Source organism: Rhineura floridana, chromosome 11 (assembly GCF_030035675.1).
Source record: "Rhineura floridana isolate rRhiFlo1 chromosome 11, rRhiFlo1.hap2, whole genome shotgun sequence".
In the NCBI taxonomy this organism is placed as follows: domain Eukaryota; kingdom Metazoa; phylum Chordata; class Lepidosauria; order Squamata; family Rhineuridae; genus Rhineura; species Rhineura floridana.
Genome location: NC_084490.1, coordinates 34488477 through 34500402, shown reverse-complemented (window position 1 = coordinate 34500402; position 11926 = coordinate 34488477). Strand labels below are relative to the sequence as shown.

The window sequence follows — 11926 nt, the reverse complement described above, 5'->3', positions numbered from 1 at the left end:
TTTTACTCCCAGGGGAAAAAAAATATATTGGAAAGGTTTTCAAAACAAGTTATGAATAAGACAAATAAACTGCCCTCTTCCACAGTCTTGTAAAATTTAAACTTTGTTTGACTCCTTAATTAGAAAAGAATAACACTGAAGCATGTACATGTTTTAAAACTTCTGTTCAAAAATTGAAAAATATATACTATAATATATGATTTTTGCAAGTAATTAAAAAAACCCTCTACATTTACACATTTATGCCTACAAAGATCCTGCTGTGATCTTCTGTTGTACTGCAATCCTAATTTACTCAGAAGCAAGTCCTAATCCTGTACAGAGAAAGTCCTCTTTGGCAGCTGAAACTTATATATTACTGAATTCCTGATGGGAGACAGGAAGAGGGAACTGTTTTCAGAACCTGAAATGAGGATTAGTTCTTGCTCTTGTCAATCACAACTCTGACTTCTTATTGGCTAAAAACCTGAAAGGGCAGGGATTAGAGCAGAATTTAGAGCAATTTACGGAAGGTGTGGTGTGTGTGTGACGTTTTGGTGTATATCTCGGGAACCAGACCACCTAGAAACTTAATGTTTTAAAAAATGAAAGCTGACTGTCCAGAGATTAAGGTGAGTCACCCAAAACCAGAGTTCCCACCCAAAAGCCAGACATCCTCGGCTCAAGTCTCTGCGTAGACTCTAAGGATGGAATCCTCTCCTCTTTTACATTTTGTTTTTAAAGTGTGGCCCTCTGGTGGTCATTAACAATTTGTTTATTCCTCATTTATCAGTATTAAATTATATTCATTCCACTTCTCTTCCAAGGAGCTCAAGGTTGTCTCCTTTTCCCATGGTATCCCCACAGCAACCCTGTGAGGTTATGCTGAGAGACGGTGACTGGCCCAAGGTTGCACAGTAAGTTTTATGGCTGCTTTTAACACTGGTCTCCCAGTTTTTGCTCCATTTAATATCCTTACACCTTATTCCACATTTTTTAAAAATGTAGAAGCTGGGGCAGGGGCAGAGCTTGGAAGATTACTTTTAAAAAGCAATGTGTTGTGCTGCAAAAACCAACACAGCACCCCTTTCAACTAAAACACATTTTGATCAATATGGCAATCCCCTATCATCAAAGAAAAATGCAAACTTTAGTACTTTACTAGTTGCCTTTGTAATTTTTTTTGTCAACAGTCTAACTTCGAGGTAAGTTAATCCTTTAGGTACTTACCAGGAAGTAAGTCCCATTGAATTCACTGGGTAGACATATATGCATAATTGAACTGTCAGAAGTAGAACTTAAGAGACATAATGTAGGTAAACAGAAAATGCACATATAAAAAGTAATCCACCAGCATAAATGTCATCCTTTCTCCTACAATTAAAAATGTGGTCTTGCCCAGCATATAGTGAAACTATAGAATTTACTACCACATGAAGCAGTGAAGGGCACCAACTTGGATGGCTTTAAAAGAGGATTAGACAAATTCATGGAGGATAAAGCTATCAGTGGAACCTAGCAATGATGGCTATGTTCTACTTCCACTGTCAGATACAGTATGCTTCTGAATATCAGTTGTTGGAAACACAAGTGAGGAGAGTGCTGCTTTTGCACTCAGGTCCTGCTTATGGGCTTCCCTTTAGGGCATCTGATTGGCCACTATGAGAACAGGATGCTAGGCTAGATGGGCCACTGGTTGCATCCAGCAGGTTCTTCTTATGTTCTTGTATGTATTGCAACAAACAATGAAAGTTACTTGTGGGGCCATACAGATCAGGGATAGCCAATGTGGTGTCCTCCAGATGTTGTAGGACTACAATTTCCATCATCCCTGATAATTTTGACATGGTGCTGAAGTTGGTTCCTAGTTCCCAGTTCCTTATTTGCTTGAAAATTCAAAACACTAAAAAACAAGAAAAGTTCACAGCTACAGCAATTCCATAGGAATCGTCTTTTGGCATCACTTTCACAGGGAAAATGTTTTGTGAAGTTTGACCTGGCCCAGGCCAATCAGCAACTGTCTGTGGATGATGCTACTGCCGATGCTCAGACTTATCACCATTCATCATGGAACATTCAGAGTAAAACGCCTCCAGTTTGGTGTTTCTGTGACCCCTGGAATTTTTCAGAGCTTAATGGAGGACATTCTTAAAGGAATATCAGGTATCACCATATTTTGATGGTATCTTGGTTGCTGGCAAGTCATTGCTGAATTTGCAACACGAGTGTGGGATGTACTGCACCGTTTTGCTGTTGCTGGTCTCCGGGTCAAGCATGAGAAATGTGTATTTGGTGTCTCCCAAATTGAATTCCTTGGCTACAGTATTGATGCTGCAGGCATTCGGCCTACCCCGGAAAAAAATTAAGCAATTCCTGAAGCTCTGGTGCCCCATAATAAACAGGAACACGAAGCCTTCTTAGGACTCTTGAATTTCTATCACACCTTCTTGAAACATAAGGCTACAGTGGCAGAGCCATTGCATCACCTTCTTGATAAGCATGCTGCATGGCAGTGGACAGCTCGGCATGATAAGGCTTTCCATGATGTAAAACACTTGTTATCGTCTGAAAGTGTCTTGGTGTACTGTGATGAATGGAAGCCCTTGATTCTCATGTGTGATGCATCTCCATATGGTATTGGAGCTGTCCTGAGTCACCAACTTGAGGACTCTCATGAGGTGCCTATTGCATTCTACTCCAGAACAATGTCTTCAACAAAACGGAATTATGCCCAAATTGATAAGGAGGCTCTGGCTATTGTGGCTAGTGTAAAGAAATTCCATGACTATGTCTATGGTCGACCATTCACTATTGATACTGACCACAAGCCGTTGTTGGGATTGTTTGCCCCTAACCAGCAGATGCCTCAAATATTATCTCCATGCATGTTGTGGTGGGTGATTTTCCTGAATGTGTATGACTACACCTTACAACATTGCTCTGGCAGGAGCATCGCCCATGCTTATCCTTTGAGCCTCCTTCCTCTCCTTTCTTCTGAGGTTGATGCAACCCCTCCACTGGACGTGCTGTTATTAGAGTCTTTAAAGGAACCACCACCACCCCATGCTGGGGATATTGCCACTGCATCATCCAAGGACCCAGTTCTTGCCCATGTCCTCAACTGGGTGTGGAGGGGATGGCCATTAGGGAAACCTGAAGAGAAATTCAGACCATTTGTATCCAAACAACATTATCAGTGCACAAGGGATGCCTCCTCAGCCCACCCTTCATAGGTGGCAGCAGGAGGGTTGGATTCCCTCAGTCAGGTCCTCAGCCCCACCAAGATAGCCATTTTGCATGGCGTGTCCTTGGCCCTCCTTCATAGGCAGCAGTGTAAGGGCAGTTTCCCTTGCTCATGTCCTTAGCCTAGCAAGATTGCCGCTTCGTGCCACTGACTCAGGTGACAGTAATGAGACCCCCTCCAGAGGCAGCAACAGGGGACAGGATGCCCTGTGCTCGGTGTGGCCTGCAGGTGATGAGCCCCAATTCCCAACTTGGCAGTGTGTGGCATAACCATGGATGCTGCCTCCCTTCCCTGCTGCCTCCCATGCTGCTGCCGAACCCTGGTCTATGAGGGCAAAAGCTGGCAGCGTTATGGCCTAACTGCTGGCACTGCCTTCCTATATGCCACTCCTCAGTGGGCCCTCTTACTTTATCACAGTAGGATGGAGGTTGGAGGCCTGTGGGGCCCATTGCTAGCTGCCTGCCTCATCTGTAAGGTTACTAAGGGGAAGGAAATTGGTCCCTACCTTCCAGTGCCATGTTAAAGGCACCCAGTGAAGGCTGTAATGCAGCCTGGGCCTAGCTGGAGTTGGGCTGTACTCTGTAGAAAAGCATTACCATGCCTGCAGATGGCTCAGATTCAGTTCCTAGCATCTCCTTATAGGGTGGTGGATGACACCAGCCTGTAATCATAGAAAGCTTCTGCCAGTCAGCATTGACAACAATGAGCTAGATTGACCAGTCATTTGTCTCAGTATAAGGCAGTTTCCAAAGTTCCAGTGTACTTGCTCAAGGGATAACTGGTTTGCTTGATGGTTCAGGTCATGCCAGGTCTTTAACTTGTTGTCCTTGTAGCCTCCCTTATCAGTCGAATCACCCATGAAGCATGCAACAGCAGCTCATAACCTGTCTTTCCCCCCTTGTAAGAAGGGTGTTGGGAGAAGAGGGATGGGCCTTCAGCCGGCATCACCCATTCTGCTGCTACAACCCCCTTTGACTCCATATGGAGCATACTAATAGAGATGCATGAAGCAATGGGGCTTTGTGCTACCAGCCAGCAAACTCAGGAACCTGGTGATTCCCTGTCTGAAATGCTCACCTATTCCAGATCCAAAGAATCCATGTCAGGGCTACCTGGCTGGGCATGGCACAGGAACTTACTAGGTCAACCGCCTCCCCCAGGGAAGTTTGGGGAGACAACCTCAACACTCCCGTCAAGCCAGACCAGGGCCCGTTCATTAAGAATGTTGACTATCTGCCTCTTAGGCTGCACAAAACATTTTCAATGGCCATTTTGTGGGTGTCTTTTCCCTCCTCAGACCCGGCAGAAAGGAGGGCCACTCAGTCTCCAGACCTCCAAGGAGCCATAGTCAGCATGTGGAGCGGACCTTTCACAACTGGGCACTGGGATAGTTGGTTTTCATTGGGGTGGTAAATGTGGCCTATCCTGAACTAGGTTGGTACCTGTCCAACCCAGAGCTTGGAAAAGTTACTATTTTGAACTACAATTCCCATCAGCCCAATCCAGTGGCCATGCTGGCTGGGGCTGATGGGAGCTGTAGTTCAAAAAAGTAACTTTTCCAAGCTCTGGTCCAACCACATGAGCATTGTTTACATGGCACGTGACAAGGCCAGTGGCAAGACAGCACTGGAATACAACAAAATATTACCTTATCAGACTGCCAGCAAAAGGAGCATGCACTGGGACTGTATCTGCAATAAACTGTGGCTGGAGGTCAGCTGTAGGGGCAGACCCGAGTCCACCAAGGGCAGGAGGTGCACTACACCTCACACTGGGATTGGGACTCTGGGGTGTGTTGGGAATTTAACCAAGGAAAATGCAACTGCTCCAGATTTAAATTTGCTCATGAGTGTGAATCCTACTCTGGCCCACATTCCAGTCTGGGCTGCCCCAGGCCCAGGCGCACTCAGGGCTTCTTCCAGCAGGCCTCTGCTAGTAAGAAGAAATAAAATGCCCCCTCCACAGCCCCAGCTGGCAGCTAACCGGCTGGGGTGGAATCCTTATCATTGGCCCCCACCCATGTCCGCCCATGGGCCATATGGGCCTTCTTGACTTCTATCCTGATAGGGAGGTAGCACAATATCTGTGGGGAGTATTTACTGAAGACTTGTGCATTCCTGCATTTGGATATCATGGAGCCGTGGACACACACAGTCAAAAATCTTTAATGGATTTGCCAGAGATTGCTGCCAAAAACATTACCAAGGAGTGTGCACTAGGTAGGCTAGCATGGCCATTTGCTTCCCCCCCGACCTATGTATGTCACTTCTAAGTGTGGTACCCCCAAAAGCCCCAGAGGAATATCACCTCATTCACACCCTGTCCTTCCCAAAAGGTTTTTCTGTCAATAACAAAATCCCTCCTGAAATGTGCTCACTTGGGTATGCCTCCTTCAACCAGACAATAGAGATGGTCCAAGAATGTGACCTTGGGGCTCTCATGGCAAAATATGACATACAGTCTGCCTTCCGCCTGCTCCCAGTTAATTCTCAGGATCACAACTTACTGGGCTTCAAATCTGGGGACTGGTATGTGAACAAGACAATGCCTATGGGGTGCCTGTGCCACGTGTGAGACCTTTAGCACATTTCTTGAATGGACAGTAGGTGCTGCGGCAGGGAGTGATCAGGCAACTCACTACCTGACTTCCTGTTCGCCGGCTCAGCAAGAGCTTATGAATACAAGGAGTTGCTGAACACTTTCCAAAGGCTGTCAGAATAATTTGGTGTGCCCTTGGCACCTGAAAAAAACCAGAAAGAACCTCCACCACCCAAATGTACTTTGGCACCAACGAGATCCCTTTGCAGCCTTTCCAGCCTCCCACATGGCAAGCTAGCCACCTTGCAGGCCTTCTTGCAGGAGATGCAGGGCAGGATCGAGTGTAATCTCTGGGAGCTGCAGGAACTGCTTGGGCATTTAAACTTTGCTTGTCAAGTTGTGAGTCCCAGCCAGGCCTTCTTTGGTTGTGCGTTCTTGAGTGCTTCAGTGGGAGATCATTCCAGAGGACACCCTCATGTCAGGTGCACATTTACAAGTACAGTTAGATGCCTCTGGGAGGCTGGGTTTTGGGGACCCTGGGAGGCTTGGTTTTAGGGTAATTGGTGTGCCAAGCACTGGTCTTTACACTGGGTACCTATGGGCATCACATGTGACCTTACGTTCATTGAACTCTTTCTCATTGTGATAGTAGTCATCCTCTGGAAGGATCATTTCAGGAATAGGGAGGTCCGCTTTTGGTGCAACAACCAAAATCTGCCTGGCCAAGGTTGGCTTTGTTGGCTATTAAACCGAAGAAGCAGAGGTTAAATTTCCACAAGTGAGCTACGTGGAGTAGAAGCGAAAAGTTGGCAGAGCTCGAGCCATCCCAAGGACATGTTACCAGGCAACCGTGGCTCTTGCAGCTGGCCTTATCTATATAGAGGGCCAGCAGACACTTGTAGAGTGTGGGGGTCGAGGAGTTTGTTAGTAGAGAGAAAGAGCTTGTAAATGTATCCTGAAACTTTTCATGTCAGTAAAAGTGACTCTTAAAACCTATGTCTTGTCTGGCTGAGTGATTCAACTGGGATCTAGCCTGTCACTATTCTGTTCTGCATTCTGGGCATCTCCTTGTGCCCAATCCAACATCCAACAGGCTTCATTGCAAGTGAGTTTGGGACACATTCTGTCAGAATAGGGCTGCTAGTTCTGCAGCAGATTGGGGAATGCCAGCAACCCAGATAAAAGCCTTGGATCCCTGGAAATCATAGGCATTTCAAGGGTACATCTGCCCCCGAGCCAATTCTTGCTCTGCCAATAATCTGTGATTTATATCAAGCTGGAAGAGGGTGTGGATTGTCAGGCACATCATTGTGCACTGTGTGGAACACCTCACAAGATCCATACTCTGGTCTGATCAGCTGGGCTTGTCGGCTTGGGTATGCATTTCCTGGATTTCCAGACAAGGTATGAGATGTAGTGAGCTACACGCCCTAACTGAGCAGTGTATCCAGTGTTGTGGCCCTCCTGACCTGCTGCTTGTTTATCTGGGGGAGAATGACCTCTGCAAGGTATAGACAGAGTTAGCAGTGAAAGCTGATCTAGCCTGCTTGGCTGAGAACACCCTTCCATGATTTTGGGCTGGTCAGCAAAGGCTGTGAACACGTTCAAGAGAACCCCAGAGGACTGAAATAGCCCACTGGTATGTGAATAAATCCCTGGTATGCAGAAGGTTGTTTCTCTCCCATTGATTAAACACAATTACCCTGAAATGTTCCACCCAGATGGTGTTCATCATTCATCCATGGAACCCAGCACCCGGCTTGGCAACATCACACAGTGTGTAATTCCTTGGTAGCAGTATGTGAGTGGGGTTGATGCTGGATCTGGAAGCTCCGCCCCTCCCTTGGGGTGGAAATGGCATAAGATAGGATCAAACATAAAGGCCCCAATGGGGGAGTAACACCCCTAGCTTGGGTGGGGGCTTATTTCATAAGGTGCACACCCTTTCCCATTGGTTGCCCAGCAGGAGCCCAGGTATCTGGGTTTGCACCTACCTGGGTCCAAAGTTGCTGGCCAACTTCCTCGACTGCATGACAGGTAGGGAAGATGTTTCCTCAGCATGACACACTCTTCTGCCATGCCAACCCCACTTGCTTGCTATAATCAAAGTTGAGGCCTTGATTTCACCCATACAAACCACTGTCTTGTTAATTTATTTCTGAAGCTGTTGAGGATCGCAGCATGCACCTGCCACTGAATATTGCTTGCATTTTCCTTCTCAGCAAAGCACTTGGCAAGAGCCTTGTCTTTACACATTTTAAAAAATGAAACAGAACAACCCACCAGGAGATCTGGAGGCCTAATTTACATTGTGTGGTATTGGGTACATTACCCTGGTACACCTTCAATCAAAGGTGTAGCCAATTAGCCATGACTTACCACAGAAACAAAACAATTGTTCTGGAGCATGGATTGCACCCTGCCCATGTCAGCCAAGACAAGCCTGTCCCAGAAGACAGCCACACATTGGATTTACCAAGGACACATGTAAATTCTAATGCTTGTAGGCCTAAATATCCTGGTTCTGCCCCAGGTTTTCCCCCTCCACACACGCACCTTTGATTTTTAGCAGGTGTGTGTGTTCCTCCTCATTATTCCAAACCTGGCATTGCTCTCCCAGTTCAAATTCAAGGACAGACAGGTTGGACAGAACCTTTTAATGTTTTTCTTGTTTATCAGCATTATGTTTATATTCATTCCACCTTTTCTCCAAGGAGCTCAAGGTGGCATTCATGGGCCTCCCTTTCCCCATCTTATCCTCACAACAACCCTGTGAGGTAGGTGAGGCTGAGAAGCAGTGATTGGCCCAAGGTCACCCAGCAAACTTCATGGCTGAGTAGTGATTCTAAACCTGGTCTCCCAGCTCCTAGTCCACTTAACATCCCCCCCCACACACACTATTCCACATTCTGGGGAGAAAAGTGTAGAAATGAATAAACTGGTGGAGGGTACAGTAGGGCCCCGCTTTACAGCGATTCGCTAATACAGTGATTCACTAATACAGCAGTCTCAATTAGACACAATTAGAATAAAGCCCCAGTCATATGGCGCTTCTTCCGCTTTTACAGCCGTTTTCGGGCATCGCTTGTCATTGTATTCAATGGGTTCCACTTTACAGTGGTTTTCGCTTTACAGCAGGGGTCCAGAACGTAACCCGCTGTATGAGTGGGGCGCTAATGTAATATTTCCTTTAAGTCTAGCAATTTATGGGAAAGAAAATCCCATGGAATTCAGCAGGACTTATTTTTTCATAATGTACAATTTGTTGGCATCAGAAGCACTAGAAATTGAGGCAACAGGGACGCCTTCTCAACCAAAAATTAAGACACAGGTGCTAAGTATTAATAAAACTGCAATGTTTAAGTAACCACTGTTGCAGGAAAGGAAAATGGGAAGAAAACTAGAACATCCTGGCCATCGCTGCAACCTCCTAGCAGCCCCACCAGGTCCAGTGTCTGCCAGCTACTAGGGTAAACTCTGAAGCTGCACACTCTGTCCTGTCTGCTGTCCAGAAGAAGAGAACCATCTATATATGATAATTTATCCTCAGTCTGACTTCAAATGTCCCCTGGCTGAACGTTGGCACTAAGAAGATCTTCAGATCAAGTTTCTTTGTCATGCTTTATCGGTGTGCAGATGCACATTGGGAGTGTAAGGGGTGGGGGAGGGTAAAATGAATGGAAGGAATCAAAAGCTGTGGAAATCTGGGCAGACAATGTTCTGTACAGATTCAAAACAACACTTTCTCTGATGCCACCCCCCTCCAAAGTAGAGTATTCCTAATACGTTTGATCTGCGTTGGACTGGATCCAAGACCAGGTAATTTGGAATTCTAACGTCCAGAAAGAATGTTAGACCAAGACAAAAAGTCTGTAATATTACATTCTAAATTTATTTGTTACAGATTTATAACTGAAATACCCAGCCATGGGCAACTGCATTTGACCACCTGTCCTAATTGATAAATAAAGTTGTTGTTGGTACAATGGTGTCTCTATATTTTTAGATAGTGTTTTTAAATTGCTTTCTAAAAATGTGTTTTTAAATTTGCATATTTGTTTTTAATGTTTTTAATTGTTGTAAGCCGCCCAGAGAGCTTTGGCTATGGGGTGGCATACAAATGCAATAAATAAATAAAATATATTTATGGAAAACTGATTAAAATTAAAGAGGAAGGATGCTGTTTCTTAGATGAACAAGAATTTTAATTGATCCTTCAGAGTCCAATGTGAAGTTCCTTTGAGGATTACACTCTCTATGTGGATGCAATATCCCTCTGTATGCAGCACTGTAGATTATCTGTGTTATATTGTAATAGAACCAACCGAAGTAGGAACAGTCCACAGACGTGGAAAAGAACAGACCCATGGAAAATCAGTACTTTGACTATGTGTAAGTAAACTCTCCTTTAGTCTATTCACCAGAAGCAATCATGTTTTCTTAACTATTGCAACACATCACTGAAATATATTTATATATCATATAGTTATTGAAATGTTAGCCTCAAAATAAGTATTTAGTAAATATCACAATAAAGTTAATGGCAGCTGATATTTTTTCTAGCCATTCCAAGTGATTAGAATTATGAATAATAATAAATTTGATTTTTTTAGAAAAAGAACCAGTGTTAAATGAAAGCCTAAAATGCTTGTATTGCAAAATAGATGCTCTGATATAACAGTTACCTTTAAAGGAGGAGAAATAAGGGCAGGTAGAAAAGGAAGGATTAAAGCAACTATCTATTAAAATAAAACATTAGGATAAATACACTGTTTGTCATAGTTATGCATTCGTATTACTGTTAAAGTTATAGAGAAGTTGTCATGGATATTCTTTTGCATTAATAGATCATGTGGCAAAGATGCAGTGAGAAACAGGAGCTGTGTGACCACATTCATGATCTTGGGCCTTTCCGACCATCCTAAGATGCAGATCCTCCTCTTCATTCTTTTCCTTTGCGTTTATATTGTTGCCCTGATAGGAAACCTAGCAATCCTTGCTGCCATTTTGTCCTGTCGCAAACTCCACAGGCCCATGTATTTCTTCCTGTTCCATTTGGCTGTGGTGGATATAATCTGCACCTCCACCATCATTCCCAAGATGCTGGCAAACATAGCAACTTTCAGCAAGGACATCTCATATTCAGGCTGCATCATCCAGCTCTATTCTTTTTCATGGTGTTTAGGAGCTGAGATGGTGCTGTTCACTGTCATGGCTTATGATCGCTATGTAGCTATATGTCACCCCTTGAATTACACCACCATAATGAACAAGAAGATATGTCTAGCCCTCTCCACACTGGTGATCTTTATAGCCGTTACTAACTCATGGGTTCACACTGGACTGATTATGAAGCTCAACTTCTGTGGCCCCAATGGTGTCAATCACTTCTTCTGTGAGATTCCTCCACTTCTGGCACTCTCTTGCAGCCCAGTAAAAATCAATGAGAGCTGTCTCTTCGCAGCAGACATCTTCCTTGCTATGGGGGACTTCTTGCTAACATGCTTATCTTACTGCCTCATCGTTAGGGCAATCTTAAAAATCAAGACCTCTGAAGGGAAGAAAAAAGCTTTCTCCACCTGTTCATCACATCTCATTGTTGTCACCTTATTTTACTCCCCAGTCATCTATATTTACATACGTCCAGCCTCCAGCTACTCCTTTGAGCGGGATAAGGTAGTTGCTGCCTTATATACACTGGTTACACCAGCTTTGAATCCTATAATCTACACTCTAAGAAATAAGGATGTCAAGGCAGCTTTCAAAAAAGTCTTCTTCACCACATGAGTTAGAAATCACAAGAAAGTATCACATTTTTTCTCTAGCAGAAGCTCAGTATTTTATTAAGAGCTGTGGTTCTTTACTTTGTTTTTGTTTTTTGGCGATGGAGAACTTATTGTTCCATCATGGGAACAATAAGTAAAAAGTTAAAAAAAAACACCAATGTTGACAGCCCCTTTAAAAGACACCAATAAAAGGGCTTTATTGGTGATTTCTTGGGGGATCATGTTCCGTAAACAGAGGGGCCAACACAGAAAAGTCCCTGCCCCTCATCTTTTTTCTGTTACTTCTTGCCAACATGGACAAGTCTTAGAATATTCAAGCTGACTTGAGTATGTATGTCTTTATTTGTTTTTTAAAGTAGCACTTCTCATCCACAGAAAC

At 44.4% G+C, this 11926-nt stretch overlaps 1 protein-coding gene across 1 annotated transcript; it reads left to right on the top strand.

Moving 5' to 3' along the window:
* Window positions 1-2610: 2610 nt before the first annotated feature.
* LOC133366320 (olfactory receptor 13G1-like) lies at window positions 2611-11548 on the top strand. The gene is made up of 2 exons (XM_061589300.1): window positions 2611-2624; window positions 10633-11548. Exons 1-2 carry the CDS (start codon window positions 2611-2613, stop codon window positions 11546-11548), a joined length of 930 nt encoding a protein of 309 aa, XP_061445284.1.
* Window positions 11549-11926: the final 378 nt, after the last annotated feature.